Consider the following 26,393-nt stretch of genomic DNA (forward strand, 5'->3'; position numbering starts at 1 on the left):
CCTAACAAGGAAGAGGAATGAAACCTCTGTGGTGGCTACACCCCTAGGCCTGGGCCGGTGTCCTCAAGGAGCAGTGTGAGCCCACAGCTCTAAGGGGAGGGCGCATCAGCACCCCATCATTGAGGGCCAGACCGGGGGATTGAGGAATGCTTGACAACACTGAGTTTTAACTACGTGAACTGCTATGGGCTGAACTGTGCCCACCCCCCAAATCTGTACACTGAAGCCCTAATCTCAGGACCTCAGACTGTGACTATGGGAGATGGGCCCTTACAGAGGTAATTAAAGTAAAATGAGGTCACTGGGCGCCTAATGCAACACAGCTGGTGTCCTTAGAAGACGAGGAGATTGGGATACAGGCAGGCACAGAGGGAAACCATATGAGGACTACAAGCCGAGGAGAGAGGAGGAACCTCAGGAGGAACCAAACCTGCTGACACCTTTATCTGGGATGTCCAGCATCCAGAACTGAGAGAAAATAAATTTCTGTGAAGTTACCCGGTCTGTGGTACTTTGTTACAAGAGCCCTAGAAAACTAATACACAAACCCTCTGGAAAGGTTTTGTTCCTGCAAAGATGCTGGGATGGAGGAAGTCAGGGATCCTGGCAACGCCAGACCCCACTGCAAAGAACAATGGCTACCAAGTTTGGCTAGTGGAGTATCTGAGAGATGATTATAAATTACAAGTACGCTGGTTTCAAGGTCATAATAGCTATCACAGTCTATCTGTCTTATTCACAGCCAAAACAATCTGAAAGCCACAGTCCAAGGCCCACCATTGCTGTCCCTACAGCCATGCACGAATGCGAGGTCACCGTGATAAAGCTGAATGGGGGAGCAACCCGTTAACTGAAGGCCCAATGAGCTGCTCCTGAACAGCACAGATGCACACCAGGCTCAAACAAACACAGTGGGAAAAACAGATCCCTACTTTCTTGAGACCATGTTCTGAGAGGACTTTAACACCAAAAAAATTCAAACAAACGCAAATCGTATCCCTGGAATGCTCTGAAATCCTCCTGCTAGAGAAGGTGAAATCAGACCAGAGCTGCTATGTGTGAGCCCCACGCACAGCGTGGGCTCCTGCAGAGCTGCTGTGTGTAAGTCCGCCCCATTGGCAGCCGAAGGTTCTCCAGATACAAGGTATAAGGAGAGCAAATAATAACATGGCAGATATGGAATCCCACCATGTAAGTATTCAAACTAAATGTAGATTTCTACACTAAAGATTACAAAACACTGCTGAAAGAAATTACAAACACAAAAAAGTGGAAAGGTGATCCTTTTGTAGTTCATAAGTGTGATGACTGGGTGTTCACACTTTTGTGTGAGATGTGCCTCCCTCAAACCTTGTTACGACAACATCGGCACATTATCCATCTTATATGAAAAAACAAAGGTGGAAAGATATTCCATGTTCATGGACCAGAAGACTTAATATTGTTAAAATTAACATATAACCCAAAGCCATCTACAGATTCAATGCAAGCCTTCTCAAAATCCCAACAGCCCATAGAAAAACCCATCCTAAAATTAATATGGAATTTCAAAGGACCCAGAAGAGCCAAAACAATATTTAAAAAGAACAACAAAGTTGGAAATCTCACACGTACTGATTTCAAAATTTATTATAAAGCTACAGTAATCAAAACAGTGGGGTACTGGCATAAAAATAGGCACTCTGACCAACGGAAAAGCAGAGAGCCCAGAAACAAACCCTTGTATATATGTTCAAATGATTTTCCACAAGTGAGAGGGCAGAGGGAACACTGGCCCCCATGTGGAGCCCCAGGCAGGTGCTCCTGGAGTGGTTCTGAGCCAGCACAAGCACAGTACCTTCAGAGAATCACGGGTGAGTGACTCAGTAAGTGTATGAGGTTCAGGTGCCAGGGTCTATCTAACATTTTGGGGAAGGTATTTTTGGCAGCTTCCTTCCCATTTTTAACTTGAAGTGTGCGAGTCAGATGGTCGGGGTCAAAATCTGGCTTTGCCACTTACCAGGCATGTAAACTTGGACACATACTTCACCTCTCTTTGTCAATTTCCTCAACCACAAAGTGGGAATAATAATTACACCTACCTTTGATGGCTGTGAGAATAATTAGTATGCAAAGTACAGAACAGGAGGTAGCAAACCTCCCGTCCATTGTCTTGTTTCTCTCAAGTTCTGCTGGAACACGCCCACGGCCATTCAATCATATATCTTCATGCTGCAGGTGCCACGACAGCACAGGTAGTTGTGACAGAAACCATATGGCCCACAGAGCTGTAAATATTCACTATCTGGCCCTTCCCAGGAAAAGTCACCCTGGCTTAAAACAATGCTGGATCCAAACAAGTACTCAAGAAATGTTAGCTATTATTTAAACCCCAATTCACTTCCAGATGCCAAACCTGAATATGTGCACAAAGATAGTGACAAGAGCATTGATTATAGCGGTGACAAATGCAAAATAGCAATGTCAATTTAATCAGGAAGCTGATGAAACCAATTACGGTTCGTCTGTGCTATGGAACACCATGCAGCCATTAGAAAGAATGAGGGAAATCTGAGTATATATACTGGATATGCCAACATGTAAAGATCTCCAAGATCTTTCAGTGAGCGAAGATTTTCAAGTGAAAAGGTCTGAGAATATATGTAATATAATCTCATTATGTTACCAAAACACAAAAAAAACCTAAAAAGGCTGTATACTAGGACAGAAGTGAGGGGGGGAATTTCGCTTTTAGTATAAGCAGTTCTATACTGGTTAAATTTCTTAATGAGCTGGAGTTTCTGTAATTTTTCTCATGACTTAAAAATCATATTTGAATCTCTCAGGTTGTAGCTAGAGGTACACTTTTCAAACTTTTATGTCTGCAACCATCAGGGGCAAACTAGGGTATGGATGAATCCTAAATGAATTATGTTAATGAACTAAGCCAGACTCACATAGGACACTTTGGAAAAGCAAAACTGTAGGAATGGTGAACAGCTCAGAGGTTGCCAGGAGTTAAAAGTGGGGGCGGGGTACCTACAAAGGGACACCATAAAGTAATTTTGGGGGCAATGGAACTGTTCTGTATCATGACTGTGATGCGAGTCTCAGGACTCTATGCATTTGTCAAAACTCACTGAACTGGGTTGGCCATTTGCTCAGTTGTTTAGAGCAGGGTGCTCTTAAACAAGGTTGCCATTGCCAGTTGGATCCTTGCATGGGCCAGTGTGAGTGAGCTGCGCCCTCAACTAAATTGAAACAACTGACTTGGAGCTGATGGGTCCTGGAAAAACACACTTAAATAAAAAAAAACACACAACATTTTAAATAAATAATCATTGAACACTACACCAGAAAGTGAATTTTACCATGTGTAAATTGAAAAATAAATTCAAATACACATTCCCAAAAAACCCCACAAAACCTTGGGGAGTAGACGCTCTCTGCGCCACCTATCAGCACACAAACACATGCATTAACACAGGAAACTGCCACCGCAGTTCCCTGCTTGCCTCAGTCACAGCTGATCCCTCAAGGGAGCGCAAAGCGTGGAAATACCGAATTCCTACAACGCACACCTGCGCGGCCCACGGTTCCTCACAACGTGCTTCTAGGGGCTCTGCCTGTGCATCTCTCCACACGGACAACCACTAGCGACCTGCAGGCATGAGGGACCGCGCCCGGGGGACCCTCGCCGGCCCGGGCTCACGAGCCCGCAGCATCAGAGCAATCTGGACAGGCCCTTCTAGCGCCATCACCAAGCTGCCCCGAGTGGGTGACGGCGGAGAAGGACAGCAATCTCAGCTACGGCGCCGGGCGCCAGCGCTGCTTCAGTCCCAAGCGTGTCTCAGAAAACGGTCCAGAACCCACGCCGGGGTCACAGAGATTCGCGCAGGACACGGTGCGGCGGGGCACAGGCACGCCGCCCGCCACAGGGAAGAAACGCTCCCAGACGCGCGGGTCCCCAGGTCGCGGGCCACGCCGCCGCTCCTGTGCCGTCTACACAGCACCCTGGCGTGGACGCGGCCGACGCCTCTCAAATTCGAACCACTCCCGAAGCCGCGTCGCCGCACCGCTCTCCCACCTTCTCCGCACACACTCGGCGGCAGACGGTGCCGCGGCGACGGAGCCCCAAACCCGCAGTGCAGGGACCTGCAAATGGCTTCCCGGGCCGGTGTCCGTTCACCGCCCGGGCCTGGTCACACGGCCTCAGTGCAATCCGTCTGCTCCAGCTTCCCAACGCTAACGGCGACCCTCCGGCGTCGCCCTCGCACCGGAGCTCCGACACGTGCGGGACCGGACCCGGGGCCAAGCTGCGCGGCGGCAGGCGGATCCCCGAGGCCGTGCCGCCGGGCGGCCGCTCCGCGCAAGGCCGAGATCGGGCCGCCGGCGGGTCTGGTGCCGGCCCGGTTCCGAGGGTGGCCCGGAGCCTGCGGGGGCGGGCAGGTGGGCGCGGTGGCGTTCCTTACCAGGGTTCGCGGCGGCGCCTCGGGGGTCCGGGAGGCCCGGGACTTTCCTGCGGGAGTGAGTCACCCGGGCGGGCCGGGAATGCGCCAGGAAGCGCGTGCCTCCGCCCCTTCCTCCCGGGGCGCGGGCTCTCTGGGATCGGCCCTTTCCTCCCGTTCCGCCCTGCTCGGCTCCGCCCCTCCCTCCGGCTCCGCCCTCCTCGCCTCCGCCCTCCTCCGGCTCCGCCCTCCTCCGGCTCCGCCCTTTCCTCGGCTCCGCCCTTTCCTCCTGGCGCTCTTCCCTGCGCTGGGTGGCGGCCGGGCCCGGCCTTGCTCCGCGCGAGGCGTGGGAGGGTAGAGGGGGCTCTGGAGCGGTAGTGGCCGCGCTCCGCTCCTCCTGCCGACGGCCGGCTTGGGCCACCTCGGCTCTGCGGGGGTCTGCATCCTGTCCCGGGGCTCGAGGAGCGGCTTTTGGTGGGACGAGGTGCACAAGACAGAGAGACAGCAAACGCGCGCTGTCGGCGCCCCATGGCTAAGGAGACAGTGACGTTCTCCGCAGGGATCACATCTGCACGAGGGGTGAACACGTGGCCAGGCTTGTGGGAATGGCCTCGAACAGGACCCAAAAAACAATCTCGAGGGAGGCCAATTAAGTGACATGTGGGAATGCTGAATGGGGTGAGCTTGTCACACGCAGGCTTAAACTTCCCTCCGAGTGCTGAGGCTCAAAACGTGCATGAAAACCACAAGAGGTCTCATTACCCCTGCCTGTGCTCTGGATAATGCAAAAACTGACAACAGATGGATGCTGCTGGACCAAATCTACGAACTGCCTCAATATTCAGAGGACACTTTATGAGCACCGAGGTCCCTGCACTGCCACACAACAAGGCTCTGAGTGACTTCTGGTCCCAGCCCACACATTTCCAGTCAGCAGAAAACGGCTTCTCTCTGCCCAGGACTGAGTCTCAAAGTTAGATTCCAAGGGTTTGGTAAACTGTAGGTGAAGTGACAGAATACAAATTCAAGGTATCTTCTGATATTTTTAAAAAACGTTGTAATCCCCAGAGCGATTAAAAAAAAAGCAATAGTTGAAAATCCAAGAGAGGAAAGAAAATGGAATGCTAAAATATGCTCAATACAAACAAAGGAACAAAAATCATACAGGACAGTCAAAAGCACATGCTGTTTGGCTCAAATTCACCCGTACTGGTAACTACATTAAATGAAAATGGACTAAACACTCCAATTAAACACAGAAATTGTCACATTGGATAAAAACAAAACCCAAATATATGCGGTTTAAAAGAGACATACTTTAAATATAAGGACACAAAGAGGTTGAAAATAAAAAAGATGGATAACAACCTACCATGCACATGCCAATCCTAACAAAGCTGGAGTGACTATGTTAACTAACATCAAAGCAGACTTCAAGACAGGAGTGTCACCAGAAATAAAAAAGGGACATTTGGGGCCGGCCCAGTGGCTCAGGCGGTTAGAGCTCTGTGCTCCTAACTCCGAAGGCTGCTGGTTGGATTCCCACATAGGCCAGTGGGCTCTCAACCACAAGGTTGCCGGTTCAATTCCTTGAGTCCCACAAGGGATGGTGGGCTCCGCCCCCTGCAACTAAAATTGAACAGGGCACCTTGAGCTGAGTTGCCATTGAGCTCCTGGATGGCTCAGTTGGTTGGAATGTGTCCTCTCAACCACAAGGTTGCCGGTTCGACTCTCGCAAGGAATGGTGGGTTATGCCCCCTGCAACTAGAAATGGCAACTGGAGCTGAGCTGCGCCCTCTACAACTAAGACTGGAAAGGACAACAACTTGAAGCTGAACGGCACCATCCACAACTAAGACTGAAAGGACAACAACTTGACTTGGAAAAAAGGCCTGGAAGTACACACTGTTCCCCAGTAAAATATATATATATATTTTAAAAAGGGACATTTGATAAAAATAAGTGGATCAATTCATCAAGAAAAAAATAATTTTTAGTGTGTATACACCAAATAAGCTTTGAAGTACTTGGGAGAAAATGACAGAATCAGAAGAAAACTCAAATACAACTCATAATTACAGACTTTAACACTCCTCTCTTAGTAATTGATAGGACAGGCAGTCACAAAGATAAATGAAGCTACAGAAAAAATTTTGAAGCATTAACCTATTTGACCTAAATAGAACCCCCACAAAACAATACGGAATACATTGTATTTAATGAAAGATTTCAAAACCTTTATACTAAACTCTCATTACTGAGAATTAAAGTTTTAAATACATATGTAATATTCACAAAATATACCATCTGTTAGGAAATCTCAATACATTTCGAACGATTGAAATCATATAGAACCTTCTCTGACCACCACGAAATTAAACTAAAAGGCAGTAATAAAATGATAATTTTTAAAACGCCCAAATATTAGAGAATTAAATTGTACACTTCTAAATATCCCTTTGATCAAAGAAGAAATCATAATGTAAATTGGAAAATATGTTGAACCAAAAAATAATGAAAAAACCATCAAAATTTGTGAGATGCACTTGAATCCTAGGGGAAAGTTTATGTATGAAATGCACATATTAGAAAACAAGGTTTAAAATCAGCTACCTAAAGTTCTACGTCAAAAAAGTTAGAAAAACAAAAATTAAATCCGAAGGCAGAAATGAAAAAAATAATAACAGACATCAGTGAATTAGAAAACAAAATGACCAAACAAGAAAATCCAAAAAAAGCTGGCTTTAAAAAAAAAAGTAATGGATAGCTCTGTAGTCCCATATTGGTAGAAGAAAAACAAACAATTGAAATTATAATTTAAAACCTTCCCGAGAAAATCTCCAAGTCTATAGGGCTTCACTGGTGAATTCTATGAAACATTTAAGGAAGAAACAATACCAGTTTTACAAAGTCACAGTAATAAAATATTATAGTCTTGGCAAAAGGATGTACTAATAGGTCAATGGAACAGAATAGTAAGAAATAAGCCCTAACATAGGCTGAATGTTTGTGTCCCCTCCCACCCCCCAAATTCTTATGTTGAAACCTAATACCCAAAGTGTTGGTATTTGGTGGTGGGGCCTTTGGGAGTGATTAGGTCATGAGGGTGGACCCCTCATAAATGGAATTAATGTTTTTTAGAAAAGAGACCCCAGAGAGCTCCTTTGCTCCTGTCACTGTGTGCGGATACAGTTCTATGAGCCATGAGGTAGACCCTCACCAGACACCAAATCTGCCAGCACCTTCATCTTGGGATTCCCAGGCTCCAGAACTGTGAGAAAAAAGTAAATGTTGTTTATAAGTCACCCCATCTATGGTATTCTGTTACAGCAGCCCAGACAGACTAAGACAAGCTCACAGCTATATAGTCAGTTGATTTTCAATGAAGATGCCAAAGAAATTCACAGGTGAAGGGCAAGTGTTTCTATTAAATGACGCTACATAACTGCATAACCATGTGGGAAAAACTGACCCCGGATGCCCCTGCCCACACCAATCACAAAAATCAACTTGATATGGGTCCTAGACCTAAATTTGAAAGCTAAAGACACAAAGCTTCTAGAAGAAAACATGAGAATAATTTCACAACCTTAGGCAAAGGTTTCTTAGAACAGAAAATGTACTAACCTCTTTGGTCAGTACCTTTAGGGAAAAAAATGAGAAATTGGTCAAAATTTTAAAACTTCTCATCAAAAGACAATGTTAAGAGAGTGGAATGTTGACACAGACTGGAAGACAATATTGCTGTACTCATAGCTGACAAAGGAGTTGTATCAAGAATACACAGGGCCCCCACAAATCAACAATAAAATGACACCCCCCCAAAACAGGACACTTCAAAAGAAGACACCACTTTGGAAGTCTCTTGTAAGTTAGACAACCATATATGCTATGACACAGCAATTCTGCTTCTATGTATGTAGCCAAGATCAATGAAATTTCTCTACAAAGACTTGCAAATGAACATTCTTGAGTTTTCTTCATAATAGCAGAAACCAGAAGCAAGTCAAAGTGCATAACTAGGAGATAAACTATGGTATATTCATACAGTGAAATAATTACTAATTATTAATTACTAATTACTAAAAAGGAAAGAATGAGTGAGCCCAGTATTATAAAATGGACATATCTCAAAATTATTCTGTAACTCTACCAGAGACCAAAGGTTAACACGTTGACAGGTATGAGCAAGGCAGCAGAGTAGGGATCCCCAGGCCCCTGTCCCACAGAAACACCGAGTAAACACCATGCTGACCAAAGCAGCTTTGTGAGAACTCTAGAAACCAGCGAAGGATAGGCAGCAACCAAATAAATGCACAACCAAGAAAAAGTTGCACTCAAAATGTCCCAAAGATTTCATGGCATTTTTGACCCCACTTCACTCCCTCCCTGGTGTAGAACAATTAGGAGGAAGCCATTCAATTTCTGGTTCCTCCTTTAGGGTGGAAGAAAAAAGTGGAAGTTGTTTGCAGTGTTGTGACTTGTCTGGGACTGCGGGGGGATGGTTTTCATCCTGCCTGAGTCCCTGCTGACAGGAAGGGTGCCATGCTGGAGAGCTGCAGGGGGATTCAGACCTGTGGGCCCCAGGGGCCCACGACTGGGCATCTCAGGCCCTGAGAAGAAGCAAGGTGAGGCTTGTCGGGGAAATAAGACTTTTAAAAAAGCAGCTGTGTACACAGGGGAATTAGAAAAAACAAACAAACAAACAAAACACAAAAAAGGCCCATGGACAGAATAGCCTGGATGACACAGGTTAGCTAACATGTCCCTAGGTGGACAGGGAGGTCCCTGGTGCAATAAACCCGGGACATAATGTAACAAGGCCTTGAGGTTAATCATACAATTCCTTTTGGCCTGACAAACGGAACAGAGCTGATAGATAAGAGTGGGTTACTTTGCTAATTCCTTTAGGATGGGCAAGCAGAACAAACCTGGTAGACAAATTTCATTAGAAGGCGCCAGTTTCCTTCCTCAAACAAGTTCCCTTCTTCAAACAGCTCCCCTTCCCCAAGCAGGCAAGGGAAGGTATAAAGTAAGAGCTTTTGGCTCAGTCAGGGGGCACCCCCATTCGGGACCCCCTCCCACTAGGGAGCTGAAACCTCTTCTCCTGCCTCTAATAAACTATCCTCTTTTTAAAACTTTTTGCCTCTCCCTGGTCTGTGTTTCCATTCTTCGGCCTCATGAGACACGATCCTCACTCAGAAACTGTCTGCAGATCCAACATCACCCCCGTCACTGAGACCTGAAACCTTCACGCTGTGCTGGTAAGAGGTCTTTCCCACATGGAGGCTGTCCCCAGGTACCTGTTTTCTTCCTTTTTTTTTTTTAAAGTTTATTGGGGTGACAATTGTTAGTAAAGTTACATAGGTTTCAGGTGTACAATTCTGTATTACATCATCTATAAATCATATTGTGTGTTCACCACCCCACCCTGAGTCAGTTCTCCTCCCATCACCATATATTTGGTACCTGTTTTTTCAAACACCCGATTCTCAACAGATCTCAAGGCATACAAAGAAGCAGGGAAATATGACCCATTCAAAGTAACAGAATAAATCTGCAGAAACTCACCCTAAAGAAACACAAGCTTCAGACTTACTTGACAAAGATTTTGAAACAAGTCTTTAATATGCTCAGAGAACTAAAGGCAATCAGGAAAACAAAATATGAACATATTTTGATAGGTTGATACATGAACAAAATGAGAATATCAACAAAGAGACAGAAATTATATTGTTTCAGGTCTAGCACATCTGGAGCTTGAAAGTTGCCACTGTCCTAACAAGTAAAATGTCAAATGAACTGAAAATCAAATTTGTTAGGTCCATTAGGTAATTGAGCTCATAGGGCAAACTGCTGACACATAAATTGGAGACAGACAGAAGAGTCAGAAGTTACCAAAGCAGAACCCCATGACAGAAACCCATGTATCAGGGTAAGAAAACCTAAACTGAAACTGTCAGCAGTGGGGGCTCCGTGTGAACCAGGCTGAGTACAAAACTCCTAGAGGGATCCAGCCTCACACAGGTGTGCCCACGGTTTTGAGTTTTTTCTCCAGGAGCCTTACCAGGTTCTCACAGTGAAGATAGCAGAGAAGTCCCCTTGCGCTTTCAGCATGGGGAGGGGAACAGGAACTGTTGTGAAAGAGGCAGGAGCACTCAGTTCTTAACCAAGCCTATCTTACTAGGGTGTGAGCAGAGTGAGGGGAACTGCTCAACGCCAGCCCCCTCTCGCCATCCTGCCCACCCGAGGGAGGGGAAAAGAGAAACACTTGAAGTTCACAGCCCAGGGGCACAGGCTTAGCAAAAGCTTGAGAACACATCATATTCCTTGTCAACGATGGGGCACCAGGTCTGTGGGACTCACACATGGGCCTCACTGACGGGGGCGCATCCCTCATTCCTCACCCAGAGCAGGTATTGACTAATGACAACCGGGAGCTAGCAGAGAAATTCTTTTCCTCCTGGCAGTTTACGTGGTCTCTTGGCCACATTCCGAAGTACGGAGCAGGTGTACTCACTGTCACCACTCACACCCACGGCTCTCCTGCCTCCTGTCACTGGAACGGTAGGTCACCCAAGTGGAAGCACACGCATCTTTGCAGGTCTGAGTGCTGGCAGACCCACCACTCCAGATAAAACCAAGCAGGCTTCTTAGCACGTGTCCCTTTGTGTGGGTTCCCTCCCCCATCAGCTCCAGCCCCTGGCAATGACTTATCTGCTGTCTGCCCTAGCTTGTGTCGTTTCCAGAATATCATTTTAAAAACCCACACATTACTTAGCCATTTCAGGATGGAGTCTTCCACTTAACATTGTTTTTGAGATTCGTCCAAGTTGTTACAAGTTCCCGTCTTCTCATTGCTGACCAGGATTTCTTCGTATAAATTGGTACCATTGAGTCATTCACTGGTTAATGGACATGTAGATGGTTTCTAGTTTGGGGCACTTATAAATACAGCCACTATAAACATGTGTTCAGGTTTCAGTGAGAACATACATTTCATTTCTCTTGGGTACACACCTAAGAATGGGATATGTTTTATGTGATAAAAAATGGAAACACTCTCTTAGGAAGTGGCCATACCATTCTGCATTCCTGGCCATGATGCAGGAAAGTTCCACAGCAGGAATTGGGATTTTCAGTCTGTTGTTTCGTCTGACATCAATAGGTGTGTAATGGTGTGTTTGTGCTGAAACATTTTTTTTTGTTTTTTAAGGTTTTTAGCGGCGGCCGGGTGGCTCAGGTGGTTGGCCTGCCGTGCTCCTAACGCCAAGGTCACGGGTTTGGTTCCCACAGGGGCCAGTGAGCTGCGCCCTCTACAGCTAAGATTGTGAACAACGGCTCTCCCTGGAGCTGGGCCGCTGTAAGCAGCCGGCAGTCGGCGTGGGCTGCTGTGAGTTGCCAAAAGATGGACGGCAACCGACTGCCTCAGCCGGGGGAGCGAGCACAAGGCTCCTAATACCAGCATGGGTCAGGGAACTGCGTCCTACACAAATAGACTGAGAAACAACGGCTTGAAATGGAGTTGGGGAGAGGAAGGGAAAAAAAAAGATTTTTATTAAACTATAGCTAATATACAACATTGTACAGTAGTACCTCGGTTTTCAAATGTCTCCATTGACGAACATTTCGGTTTACAAATGCCGTAAACCCAGAAGTAAATGCTTCGGTTTTCGAACACACCTCAGAAGTCGAACATGTCACGCAGCTTCCGCTGAGTGCAAGATCCTGAGGCCTAGCTGTAGGCTGTTTTCAAACATTTCAGAATTCGAATGGCCTTCCGGAATGGATTACATTCGAAAACCGAGGTACCACTGTATTAGTTCCAGGGATACATTATAGTTATTCAACGTTTATAGACCTAGAGAAGTGATCATATAAGTCCAGCAACCATCTGACACCATACCATGCTTTCACAATATTATTGACTATATTTCCTATGCTGTACATTACATCCCCGTGAATTGTTTTATACCTGGAAATTTGGACTTCTTATTCCCCTTCACCTTTCCAACCTTTTTTCAGTTACAGTTGACATTCAATATTATTTTATATTAATTTCAGGTGTATCACATAGTGGTTAAACATTTATAGTATATATGCATATACAAACACACACAGACACACCACACATACACACACCCCGGGGGTGCCAAAAAATGTACATATTTTAAGAGATGTTATCTATATATTACTTTTTTTTTTTTTTTTTTTTTTTTTGAGGAAGGGGAACAGGACTTTATTGGGGAACAGTGTGTACTTCCAGGACTTTTTTCCAAGTCGTTTGTCCTTTCAATCTTAGTTGTGGAGGGTGCCGTTAAGCTTCAAGTTGTTGTCCTTTCAGTCTTAGTTGTGGAGGGCGCAGCTCAGCTCCAGGTCCAATTGCCGTTGCTAGTTGCAGGGGGCGCAGCCCACCATCCCTTGTGGGAGTTGAACCGGCAACCTTGTGGTTGAGATGCGTTCCAACCAACTGAGCCATCCAGGAGCTCAGTGGCAGCTCAGCTCAAGGTGCTGTGTTCAATTTTAGTTGCAGGGGGCGCTGCCCACCATCCCTTGTGGGAGTCGAGGAATTGAACTGGCAACCTTGAGGAGAGCCCACTGGACTCATGTGGGAATCGAACCGGCAGCCTTCGGAGTTAGGAGCATGGAGCTCTAACCGCCTGAGCCATCGGGCCGGCCCTCTATATATTACTTTTTGAAGTTGACTTGAATTATGGTAGCAATGCGTAGTATGTCATTCATTCAAAAGATGGCGTTAATCAAATGAATGCGTCATTCATTGTATTAAAATACCACATTTAATACAGCTTTTTCCTTTCTTATAATGTGTATACATTTTTTTGGCACCCTCTCTATGATTTAAGAAGTGATCCCCCTGACTAGTCTAGTACCCATGTGGCACTAGTTATTACCATATTATTGATTATATTCCCTAGGCTGTACTTCATTCACATCCCCATGACTAATTTTGTAACTATCAGTTTGTACTTCTTAATCCCTTCACCTTTTCACCCTGCCCCCTAACTCCCTCCATTCTATCACCCCAACAAATCTAGTACCTGACCCCATACAGTTATTACAATATTACTTTGTTCCTTATGCTGTACCCTACATCCCCATGACTACTGTGTAACAACCAGTTTGTACTTCTTAATCCTTTCTCCCTTTCGCTCACCCCCAACCCCCTCCCATCTGGCAACCATCAATATGTTCTCTGTATCTATGAGTTTATTTTGTTCTTTAGATTCCATAAGTGAAATCTCACTGCACCTGTCTTTCTCTGACACTCCATTCTGTGCTGAAAATTTTTAATGACTTTTTTGAATTGAGGTATAATTTACATACAGTAAAACACAGATTTTAATTCCCCCTTTTGCGGAGTTCTAATGAATGTACACACGTGTCACCAATGAAGCCACAGAACACGTCCGGCTCCCCTCTGACCCTTGTCAGGTGCCATGCTTGCCCAGAGACAACCCTGTTCCAACGTCCATGACTGCACACACATTAGGTTTCTCTGTTTGCTAACTTTATATACATGGAGTAACACGGTATGAATCCTCTTCAATCTGCCTTCATCAGCATAGAGCTCTTAAACCCTTCTATGCTGTTGTGTGTGCCAATAATGTGTTACTTTATTTATTTATTATTATTATTATTTTTAAGGAGGGCACAGCTCACAGTGGCCCACACAGGGATCAAACTGGCAACCTTGGTGCTATTAGCACCATGTTCTAACCAACTGAGCTAGCCAGCCACCACAACAATGTGTTACTTTAAACAAACCACCTTTCTTTCTTTCTTTTTTTTAAGATTTTATTGGGGAAGGGGAACAGGACTTTATTGGGGGAACAGTGGGTACTTCCAGGGCTTTTTCCAAGTCAAGTTGTTGTCCTTTCAATCTTAGCTGTGGAGGGTGCAGCTCCAGGTCTAGTTGCATTGCTAGTTGCAGGGGGCGCAGCCCGCCATCCCTTGCGGGAGTCGAGGAGTCGAACCTGCAACCCTTGTGGTTGAGAGCCCACTAGCCCACATGGGAATCAAACCGGCAGCCTTCGGCGATAGGAGCACGGAGCTCCAACAGCCTGAGCCACCCAGCCAGCCCAAGCAACTTTATTTTTGAGAGCAGTTTTGGGTTCTCACACGCACAGCCTCCCCCACTGTCCACATCCTGCAGCCCAGCAATCTACCTGGTGGAATCCACGAACCTACACGGAGCCACACTTTACATCCGGGTTCCCTCTGTGTTGTACATCCTATAGGTCTTGTATCCACCACTGTCATCTTACCCAGAGTCGCTTCACTGCCTTAGAAATCCTCTGCTCCCCCATTCATCCCACTCTCCTCCCATCCCGATCCTTTCACTGTTCCAGTTCTGCCTTTTCCAGAATGTCAGAGCTGGAATCACACAGATGTCACAGCACCATCTGTTTAAAAATTTTCCTTTCTCCATTAAATTTTTTGGCATCCTACTAAAAAAAAAAAATCAACAGACTGTCTATTTCTTGACTCTACTCCATTAACCTATCTGTCTATCCTTTCACCAGCACCACACCCACTGACAGCTTTACAGGAAGTCTTGAAATAAGGTAATATAAGTCCTCTAACCTCCCTGTCCTTCAAGATTGCTTTGGTTATTCTAGGCCTTTGCATATTCACATCAATTTGAGAATCAGCCTGTCATCTACAAAATGCTTGCTAGAATCACTTTGGATTGTGTTGATTTTATAGGTCAGGTGGGAAGAACTGATATCTTAAGCATATCAAATCTTCTAATTCTAAATACTTATTTTTCCATGAAAATATCTCCTTTCCTAAACATCCTATAAATAAACTTTAACTTTTATCCCAGGGTCAGAAACACTGATAACTCAGTTTACAAAAGAGGTGTGTTTTGCTATGTTTGCTGTGATGACTTTTGTTACGTACACAGAATTTTCTGCCATCCCTGTTTACAACTCAACTCCTCCATCAAGCTGCTTTATGGGAGATGCTCCCATTACGTGGACAGGCCTGGGACTTACAGTAGCAGATCGGAAGGACCTCGCATCTCTTACACCTGGTAGGCTACACTGCAGAGTCTTCTGGTGACCTGGAAGTAGCCATGCATCCGAAGGCCTCCTCAGTGCATTTCTTTGAAAGCCCAGAGCCGGGCTGGCTCCCAGGAGGGGCTGTCTGCTTGCAGATGGTGCCTGCGTGGCCGGGTGAGTAAGATCAGGTCTGAGGACCAAGGAGCCCTGGTGCTCAGCTCTGAGGCTATTTGGAGTTCAGTGGTTATAAAAATAAGTAGCAAATATAGTGCTGAGTCATAAATGCAAGATACCTTCAAAAAGTATACAAAGAAAATGAAAAAACTGAATGGTAAGCACAATTTTAGCTGACAAATATTGCTCAGAAATGCCAAACAATAGTATGTACCAACAGTTGGCTCTATGTAAAGTTGGCTTTTACATTTACTGATACTGGTTGAAGCTACTTTCCATTTTGGAACTTCCCAGGCATATAAAAATACATTTTTCAGGGCCGGCCCGGTGGCTCAAGCGGTTAGAGCTCCATGCTCCTAACTCCGAAGGCTGCTGGTTCAACTTCCACATGGGCCAGTGGGCTCTCAAACACAAGGTTGCCAGTTCAACTCCTCGAGTCCTGCAAGGGATGGTGGGCTCCGCCCCCTGCAACTAAGATTGAACATGGCACCTTGAGCTGAGCTGCCTCCCGGATGGCTCAGTTGGTTGGAGCACATTCTCTCAACCACAAGGTTGCCAGTTCAATTCCTTGTGTCCCGTAAGGGATGGTGGGCTCCACCCCCTGAACTAACATTGAACACAGCACCTTGAGCTGAGCTGCCACTGAGCTCCCGGATGGCTCAGTTGGTTGGAGCGTGTCCTCTCAACCACAAGGTTGCCGGTTTAACTCCCACAAGGGATGGTGGGCTGTGCCCCCGGCAACTAGCAACGGCAACTGGATCTGCAGCTGAGCTGAGCCCTCCATAACTAAGATTGAAAGGACAACAACTTGACTTGGAAAAAAGGCCTGGAAGTACATACTGTTCCCCAATAAAGTCCTGTTCCCCTTCCCCAATAAAAAAAAAAAAATACATTTTTCAGACAGCTAAATCCAAGAATCTTCACGGAGGACAGCATGGAAAACTCTCTATAGAAAATTTCTGTCACTGAGCAAAAAAAAAACATTTAAGGTGTTTTAACTTATTTTTAATATTAATAATTAATTTTCAAAAATGATATAGCTCACACATAAAGGTACAATACTGTAAATCCACAGCTTACAGTAGGAAATGTAAGTATAAACAGCCTATATACACTGCACTATTGACACAATGTTATACACATAAACCTACATAACATCCAATGAGCTTCAGAGAAAACACCTGCAAACCCACTTGTCTAGACAGTAGACAGTTTTAAAAATGAACGAAAATAAAACGATTCACATTTCCCAGATGCATGTCGTGGAAATGCACGTGTGTGAAGACTGAGTCTGAGTCTTTATGACACGGAAGATACTTAGCTTTGCTCCATGCCGGCCATGAGTGACAGGGCTAGAGATTCCACTGTGGGAAGAATAAAAGTAAGGTTAAAAAAAATAGGTGTAAATATTTGAAAAGGTCTGAATAAGGCTTTAACAAATTCAAAACTTTAGAGGATTTAAAGATATTTTCTATTTTTAATTAAAATACTGAATACTTTAATGTATAATAAAGATGACAATCTTCATTAAGTACAAACAGAAAATATATGATTGATTTCTATTTCAGATCACCTGAATTTTGAAAACAAAAAAATCTGGGCATTTCACTGAGCCAATCACATTCGTTCCACATGCCCTAAAACCCAGAGTCCATTCATAACAAATGCCATGTCCTAACCTACAACAGGAAACTACCTATGTAACTGTCACCCAGTTCCACAGGTGAGTGCCACAGTGTTTCCTCTAACCCATTTCCTACACGGTATTTAAGAATGTTCAGTTCTTCTTAATGAGCATATCACAACTTGAATACGCAGAAATAGGGAGGAGGTTACCCGCATGCTTTTCCCCAAAAGCTGTACAGAGAGATTCTACTTAATCCTTGTTTCTGCAGATTAAACAGCTCTCCGATCCTGTGACTCACCCCACAGACTTCTGCCTCCTCAGTGTTTGTCAGGAAGCCTTGGGCATTTTTCTTTTTTTTTCTTTAGTTTATTGGGGTGACAATTGTTAGTAAAGTTACATAAACTTCAGGTGTACAATTCTATAATACATTATTTATATCTCACATTGTGTGTTCACCAACCAGAGGCAGTTCTCTTTCCATCACCATATGTTAGACCCTGTTTCCTTTGGGTGTTTTAAAACTGCTAAAAGAGGGGCAGCAAGTTGGCTCAGTTGGTTAGAGAGCAGTGCTCATAACACCCAGGTCGCCAGTTTGATTCCCACATGGGCCAGTGAACAGTACCCTCCACAACTAGATTGAAAACGACGACTTGACCTGGAGCTGATGGGTCCTGGAAAAATACACTATTCCCCAGTAAAAAAAATTAAAACAAAAACAAAAAACGAAATCCCCTATCTTTTTAAAAGGCTACCCATGATAGGAAAGCGAGACTGAAATCTATTCTGCCTCTGCTTTATTCACTAGTAGTTTTAGAAAGCCATGGGTTTAACAAATGATATACTAGAAAGCACAGTCTTTAGTCTCAGTGTTTCACATTTGATATTCACTAGCCCCATAGTAATTCTGAAAAGACAATTCAAAGCATGGCACAACGGCTGAGGGAGTTTGCAGGTGTGAAATGGTGAAAAGTCTAGTTCATAAGATTAGTACTGAAACAACAGCATACAGCCTTAGCACAATAAAATGTAAGAGCAGGAACACTGTAATGTGGTGTACTCACGGTGGGGAAAGGATCCTCTACAGACGGCTTTGTTTAAAATGGTTACAAGAAACATATGGCAGTTTTTAAAATCAGACTCCATTTTCTCTATAGATTCCAACCTAGGAAAGAAAGTACATTTCAATTCAAGTCAGTGTATAAGGAGTTAATAAGTAGGCCATGAGATATCTTTGGAGTAATTTCAAATGTACCTCAATTTAATTATTTAGAATCCTAATTATAAAACGGTAAAATAAAAATCTTCCTGCCCTATTTTAAAATAAAACTAGGACATTGTCTGAAGGAGTGTCATTATGATATGCAACCGCTGTCTGAGTTCTAGAGTTAGGGTGGCTATAAGTAAGACATATAACCCTCAGTCTAAAAACGATTTAAAAGCTTTTCATTATGGGAAATCTGAAGGAGAGAACCACCCGTGGACTTCCATGCACCCACCCAGACCAATGTCACCCCAGCCCCGAATTTTCAGAAGCAAATTTGAGACATGACAGCATTTCAGTCATATTTTGGTGTGTATAAACAGACTCCTTTTATAACACAGCTATAACACCATTTGCTTAAAAATACTTAATGATTTTTTAGTATCATCAAATAACTAGTCAGTGTTCAAATTTCACATTGCTTTCCAGTTTTTCACTTTTCTGCTTTAACTATGAACCAGGATCAATTAATTTCCATCAACTGCAATGTTGATATCCTTCTAAATCCTCTCCTCCTCATCTAGTGTGATGTCCAGTGAGTGCACTGGCCAGTAAACACAAACCAGGACTGGTCATTGCTGGGGTCTGCTGAAGTGGCGTGATGAGCACCTGGGGTACCTTCTGCTGTTTTTAAATCGTTATCTAGTCCTGTGTATGTTTTAAAGGCATCCATAATAAAAATTTAACAAAACCTATGTAACAAAACATTAATGTAATCTAAGGGTATTTGCTTTCCTAATTAAATAAAGACTTCAGATTTTTCTTATTGTCTTGCCGCTCCTGAGAGAATTGCACAATTCCTGATGCTGCCTAGTTTCAATGAACAGATTCTTCAATGCTTCCTTAAATAGAAGTAGTATGTGATGTGTCGCCAAGATGACAAAAAGGCTCCCAGAGGGCTGGCCCGGTGGCTCAGGAGGTTAGAGCTCCATGCTCCTAACTCTGAAGGCTACCGGTTCGATTCCCACATGGGCCAGTGGGCTCTCAACCACAAGGTTGCCGATTCAGCTCCTCCAGTCCCGCAAGGGATGGTGGGCAGCGCCCCCTGCAACTAAGATTGAACACAGCACCTTGAGCTGAGCTGCTACTGAGCTCCCGGATGGCTCAGTTGGTTGGAGCGCATCCTCTCAACCACAAGGTTGCCGGTTCGACTCCCTCAAGGGATGGTGGGCTGTGCCCCCTGTAACTAGAAAACAGCAACTGGACCTGGAGCTGAGCTGCACCCTCCACAACTAAGACTGAAAGGACAACAACTTGACTTCGAAAAAAGGCCTGGAAGTACGCATTGCTCCCCAATAAAGTCCTGTTCCCCTTTCCCAATAAAATCTTTAAAAAAAACAAAAAAAAAAGTCTCCCAGAAAGCAGCCAGATAAAAGGGAGGCTGGGCCTCCCTCACAGCACAGACTCCACAAGCCTCGTACTCACTGCCATGCACCCAGGCCGGCCTGCCAGCCGTCCGCAAACATGAGAGCCAAGTTCAACACCTTCATGATGGCTTCTTTCACAAAGCTGACCTGCAGACAAAGCCATGGGCAGAACACAGGCGCTGTAACTATGCTTGGACACTGACACCAAAACTTTTACCTAATATAAAGTCACAGAAAAAGCTCATCAGTACAATGACTGCCTTCTGTGTGCAAGAAGGGCGCCAGGCTCTGAACAAAGTGCACTTGGAATTGGGCCACACCTACTGTGCCGGGGACACAGGTGGTGTCAGCAGCACAGTCCAACAGAGCAAGCCACCATTTCCTGGGACAGCCATTCAAACCCACCAGTGACAGGGGCACGTAATGCCAAAGGCTGTAACGTGACTTAATCCCACATGTTCACACTGAGGTGGACACACTTCCTGACTGAAGCCCTACTATTCCACAACTCCAGATAAAATTTTCCAACTGAATCCAAGTGCTGTGCAGACAGAGGACAGGATGGCAATACCGTTCTCATCTGCTTCTTAGACATAATTTCTGGTAACATAGCACAAATTTGTAACCTCATCTGATCTGATCTTTTCTTACAGAATAGTCTACAGAACAGAAGCTTGGTAAGGATAAAACTCCAAAGCAGAGACAACCTCCCTCGGACAGTTTCATTCCTGCCTCAGGGGCCAAGTCTGCAGGTGATGTACCTTTTCTCTCAGCAGACATCGATCATGGATGGTTGACAGATACCTATAGTGAATTTTAATCAATTGATCTAAATCCTTGGCTTCCTGGATTTGATGCTGAAACTCCAGTCCTGTACTGTGAAGAATCTTGGAAGAGAAAGATGAAAAATTCAGTCAGATTTCTGCGAGACCTTGTGTGCCCCATACAAAACATTTTACCAACCTCTTCTGCTCCTCCCAAATTCTGCCTTCGATAATTACATCTGCAAAGTTTATAAAGTACTGCTCTTTAAAGGCTGGCATTATCCTGGAATGGTGACGAGGCCCGTCTCTCAGGACACCCACTTGCACAGTGAACAAATACACACTCTGGAGTTAGAGCATTCCTGGTGGGCAGGGCCAAGTACGTATATCATACTGCACAGAAAATGCACTGACTGCCATTTAAATCATCAGGTAAATTGAATTTACATGTTTTTGTCAGTTCTTGAAAGGAAGTGTAAATGTACTTCAAATAGAGAACAACAAATTAAGCAAAAACTTGAAACTCCTACCATCTACTCTCAACAATTAGTGGCTTACGTGGCTCTCTGAAGGCCCAGATGCAGGCAGGGGAAGCAGACAGCAGTTGCCTCAGGCACGATGTCCAAAATACAGGCCTCAAGGGCTCACTTCATCTAAACTGGGTTTTGGAGCTTATATGCCAGATGCACTATACATGTTTTGGGCAACCATTTCAAACCCCAAGTGAGTACTGTCTTCCAGTAATACTGCCACTGTTCACACAGCTGAATTGTTTCAGAACTTCCCCTAGAGCTGGTTTTAAGATGTGTTAAGAAAAATGTACTTGTAATGAGTCCCTTCTTGTTTTCAAGAAAAAGTATGTAATCTGGCCACCTCTTCCTCCTCACAGCCCATGCCAGCTTGACAGATCTGGGCTGCTGCTGGGGACCACTGTCACCGCTGACCAAACTGAAAGGACCATGTGCCACGTTCTGAAGGCAACTCCAGAGCAGGAACGTGGCTGTGCCTGCCCTGGGGTTGGAGACAGGAGGGCAGCGGTCTCTAGGCCCATGTGCCCTGGCATGTTCAAAACACCTGCCCGCCATGCTGCCACACTGTCTCCTGACCAAATTTTCACATCTGTAGTCTGTAAGGATTGTGTGGGTGCTACTGTGACTATGGCTCTGCCACAAGGCGCCAGGACCGAGGTGGAAGATATACAGACCCTGGTCATGATGTAGTTGTGTAAGCTGTTCACGAAGTGCATAAGTTTCACTCTTAAGAGGAACAGACGATGAGTCTGCTGTGTCACTGGTTTCTTCTGTGGGCCAGACAGAGCAGCTGCATCCTGTTCACATAAAAGTCCTTCTTTAAGCTGTGGCTTCTCAGCAGTACCAGCCAGTTCTGTAAAAGATCAACGAGCAGAGTGGGTGGAGAGCGCTCACACCTGACCCCACCACTGCATGGGTGGGCCCTCCGTCAGGTGCTCACCAGCCCAGCAAAGGGCACCTGCCAGATGCGCACCAGGGACCGCACCTCCAGTGTCTCTGGAAGGTAAGCTCGTGAAAAATTCCCCACATCACCTTGGTTACTGCTGCCATCAAAAATGTAAACGCCAAGTCCCATTAACTTGGTACTACACATTTTCATGGAATCTAAGAATTGTTAAAATCTTAATTGCTAAATTTGTAACCAAGTTATTGTATTTCAGATTAACTGTACATACAACTTCCTGGTATTTCATTCAGGAAAGTTAATTCTGACGTCTGTAAAAATGCTGTGATAAATACATGTCATTTTGGCACTTGTGTAGACATAAAAAATGACTCAAGAACACCAATCTCTTTTTGAGAGCTAAAATTAAATTATGATTTAGTTGTTTAAAAACACATCTTACCACCAAACAGTAAAACATCCAGACTATACTTTGCCCACTTTATTTGCAATAAAAGAAGGAACACCTGATTATAAATTTTCTGACATTCCAAACTTATAACAATGTCCACAGGCCATGGGACCTATGAAAACAAAAACAGAAAATTAGAATAGGAAGTAACCCATTACTTGCATGTTTTAACTTTAACAGAAACACTGTTCTTACACAGAGTATCAGCACCCACCTTGTAGCTCAGGGTCAGACCATCTAGGGTATGAACAGGGAGTTTCTTCTTAGCTGTGTCGACATTTTCAAAAGATATAGATAGACTAGATAAAAAAATTTCAGTTTTAGTTTAGTTTGTGGAAAAAAATACTCATGTAAAAATGCTCTCAAAAACAAACCACTATCATTTTAACATTGATTTACATCCATATTCCAAACAGGAAACTGTATTTCATAAAAAGGGTGCAAATATTCCAATATAGGCATCTTTTCCAGCATACATTCCAGAACAGGAATTTGGTTTTAGAAATAAGAGAGGAAAAGTTTTCAAATAATGGGTTTAGCTACTGTGTTTCCCTGAAAATACGACCTAACCAGAAAATAATTCCTAAAATGATTTTTTTATTTTTAATGTTAGAGATCTTCTCACTTTAATAAACATAGATCTTCTGCATTTTTTTTTAACAGGACTTTATTGGCGAACAGTATGTTTTTCCCAGGATCCATCAGCTCCAAGTCCAATCACCATTGTTCAATCTTAGCTGCAGGGGGCGCAGCCCACCATCCCTTGGGCAAGTCGAAGGGGGCAACCTTGTGGTTGAGAGCATGCGCTCCAATCAACTGACCCATCCATCCAGCTACCCAGGAGCTCAGCGGCAGCTCGTTGTCTTCATTCTAGTTGTGGAGGGTGCAGCCCACCATCCCATGTGGGAATCGAACTGGCAGCCCTGTTGCCCAGAGCTCGCGCTCTAACCAACTGAGCCACCCGTCCGCCCCAGCTAGCATGATTTTTAATAAGACATCCCCTGAAAATATAGCCCTACCATGTTTCCCCAAAAATAAGACTGGGTCTTATATTAAGTTTAGCTCCGAAAGACACATTAGGGCTTATTTTCAGGGGATGTCTTATTAAAAATCATGCTAGGACTTATTTTCCAGCTAGGTCTTATTTTCAGGGAAACAGTATAAAAGAGAAGAGAAACTTAACAATTGTAGTCAATTAGGAAAAAAGATAAAGTCAGGGAAGAAGACATAACTTTAATACGTGGGGCACTTAATTCTGGTAAAATTTAGGCAACAGACTCAGAAGGGGGTCCCTCTGCTGAGGGAGGTGAGGGGACTGCTCTCCTGGCCCCAGGAGTGTGCAGGTGACAAGAACAGGTCTGCTTCCAACGTGAAGGTGTCACTCGCACTGCTGTCCCCACTCTTTCCTAACGCTGGTTTGAATGGGCCTCTCAATAGAAGGCCAGCACCTGACAGCGCATGGAACTGGTCTTGTGCCCAGCACGCCAAGGGCACCTAAGTGTCCTCACTTCACGTGATCCTCAGGGCAGTCGTGCCAGTGGACTGAGCCATCACGTAACTGACCCATGTCTGCAGAGGCCCTGAGTGACTCCAGGAGGTTCGTGGGAGGCAGAGGCAGAGTGATTCACCACCAGAGAGGTAAAGGGCGGCCTGTGATTTATGAATTAGCTAATTCATTCCATGTCACAGGACTAATCAGAATTTTGTTAGCTTGTAAGTCTGTCACATGAGCGTCAGCTAAGCACTTAATGAACACCCACTGAATACCTAATTTGTCAGGTGCCAAGCCAAGCAGATGATAGGTCCCCTCCAGGGGTTCACACCACAGAGCAAACATGCAGTTACCTCCTGTCACCAAGGGGACGCAGAGCTTTGTAGGAGAGCAGACCCCTGCCAGGCGGTGCAAATGGGAGAGCACGTCATTGGAGGACGTGGGACCTGTGAACACTCCTACGGTGGGGGAACCAGAAGTGTTCCAGACCCCTGACATGTAAGCTGTGGAAGGGGAGAGAGATGATGTCTACATGTTTACGTGTACAAGGCAGGCGCTGGGAACACGGGCCACGGTGAGAAGCGTTCCCTCATGAGCAGCTCAGCCTGTCTGCTCTGAGGCCACAACGAGGAGCCTGCGTGTGAGTGCTGCAGGGAGCTGCTGGTTCACTGCAGTCACGCTGGTGGCTGCTGACTGCACGAGGCTCAGCGGAAGGGACAGAAGCTCAGACACAGCTGGCTGGGAAGCGTCAGAGGACCTTTCGATGGAGCACCGAGGTAAGAGCTCACCAACCAGGGGTGTGTGGGGACGAGGACAGGGTGGTCCTGGGTGAACCCCAGACCGCCTGCGGGCACCGGGAGAACCATGCTGGCGACCAGACACAAAGGGATGAGAAACATGAGCTCCGTATTGGGTGCATGACCGACATTTGAGCAGTCACGGGGCTAATGTCACTGACTCCAGGGGGCGCTGCATCCATCAGTGGGGAATGGAGTGCCCCAGGCATGAGTGCAGAGCAGGCAGAGCAGGAAGCTGCTTGCCAGGGGCAGGTGGAGGGCAAGGGGCAGCCTTTGCACTGGTGCTGGAACCCACTCAGAGACTCTCTGCAGGGACTCTGGGAGCCTGAAGGCAGACACACACTCAGAGCGCCTAGAAGCCATAGCAGAAAGGGTCCCGATGGTGGCTCATTTGTCCTGAGTTAGTCTACGAATGAATAAACCTCAATAAAAATACCATCAAGCTTGACTGGTGGAGCCAGTCAAGCTGATGAGAAAGTACATTTGGAAAAATAAATAAGCTAAAATAGCCAGGAAAACCCTATTAAAACAGAATGCTACTGGCACATGAATAAATGGAACAATGAAATAGGATGAAAAATCTAGGAAGAGACTCAAATGCATGACTCAAGTGCACATAAAAATTTAAAGATCAAGGGCTTCTCAAATAAATACGAAAAAGATAAATCTCTTTTTTTAAAAGAAATAAGTGATGGGAACCAACCAGTCATTTGGAAAAAGATAATTGGATCTATTTCTCATGGGTTTTACCTGGATGAGTTCCAAATGGATCAACATCTGAATATAAAAAAAATCCATTCAAGCATTAGAACAAAAGATGAGTGAATTTGTTTATAACCCAAGAGGGAGTAAAACTTTAACTATGACTCAAAATCCCAAATAAAAGACTGATATAAAACTAAAAAACATCCGCATGTCAAAACAGTAACAAAACATCGTTATACCATAAGCAGAATAAAAAGACAAGTGTCAAACTGGGAAATCAAAATCACGAACTTCTAAAAACGGAGAGGATAAGGACCAACAACCTGATACTGACAGAAATAGTGTCAGAAGACATGGACAGCTCTTACTAGAAGAAATGTAAGGGCCGGCCCAGTGGCTCAGGCGATTGGAGCTCCGTGCTCCTAACTCCGAAGGCTGCCGGTTCGATTCCCACATGGGCCAGTGGGCTCTCAACCACAAGGATGCCAGTTCGATTCCTCAACTCCCACAAGGGATAGTGGGTTGCACCCCTGCAACTAGCAACAGCAACTGAACCTGGAGCTGAGCTGCGCCCTCCACAACTAAGACTGAAAGGACAACAACTTGACTTGGGAAAAAGTCCTGGAAGTACACACTGTTCCCCAATAAAGTCCTGTTCCCCTTCCCCAATAAAATCTTAAAAAAAGAAAAAAAAGGTAAAACTTAGCATTTGGATAGATGCCTAAGCTCACTCGTAATTAGAAAAATGGGAATGAAAACTACACTGAGATACCATTTCTCACCATCAGACTGGCCACTGGCCACCGCGTGGAGAGTCTGTGGGGAACGCTCCTCCACACTGCTGATGGGATGAGAAGGATGCAGCTT

General features: G+C 45.0%; 2 protein-coding genes and 1 non-coding gene across 5 annotated transcripts in view; 1 reads left to right on the plus strand and 2 right to left on the minus strand.

Moving 5' to 3' along the window:
- CYFIP1 (cytoplasmic FMR1 interacting protein 1) overlaps nucleotides 1-10,514 on the minus strand; it is a 61,892-nt gene extending 51,378 nt beyond the window's left edge. Inside the window, 1 exon segment of the mRNA XM_033100119.1 lies at nucleotides 10,495-10,514. The gene's annotated coding sequence lies outside the window, so the exon portion shown is untranslated.
- Nucleotides 1,281-1,387, plus strand: LOC117019034 (small nucleolar RNA U13). Its single transcript, XR_004422418.1, has one exon. It is a non-coding gene; the product is annotated as a small nucleolar RNA U13 (small nucleolar RNA).
- Nucleotides 10,515-16,610: 6,096 nt separating the features above from the next.
- The window catches only part of TUBGCP5 (tubulin gamma complex associated protein 5), a 32,349-nt gene continuing 22,566 nt past the window's right edge, over nucleotides 16,611-26,393 (minus strand). Inside the window, exons 17-23 of one of the 3 annotated variants that reach the window (XM_033100208.1) lie at nucleotides 22,747-22,831; nucleotides 22,524-22,644; nucleotides 21,852-22,030; nucleotides 20,645-20,770; nucleotides 19,942-20,030; nucleotides 18,317-18,417; nucleotides 16,611-16,992 (exon numbers count right to left, since the gene is read on the minus strand). In XM_033100208.1, the coding sequence (XP_032956099.1) occupies nucleotides 16,946-16,992; nucleotides 18,317-18,417; nucleotides 19,942-20,030; nucleotides 20,645-20,770; nucleotides 21,852-22,030; nucleotides 22,524-22,644; nucleotides 22,747-22,831 (748 nt within the window). In that variant the 3' untranslated portion in view covers nucleotides 16,611-16,945. The other 2 variants (XM_033100210.1, XM_033100209.1) reach the window with 2 other exon arrangements.

Source organism: Rhinolophus ferrumequinum, chromosome 28 (assembly GCF_004115265.2).
Source record: "Rhinolophus ferrumequinum isolate MPI-CBG mRhiFer1 chromosome 28, mRhiFer1_v1.p, whole genome shotgun sequence".
NCBI classification, from domain to species: domain Eukaryota; kingdom Metazoa; phylum Chordata; class Mammalia; order Chiroptera; family Rhinolophidae; genus Rhinolophus; species Rhinolophus ferrumequinum.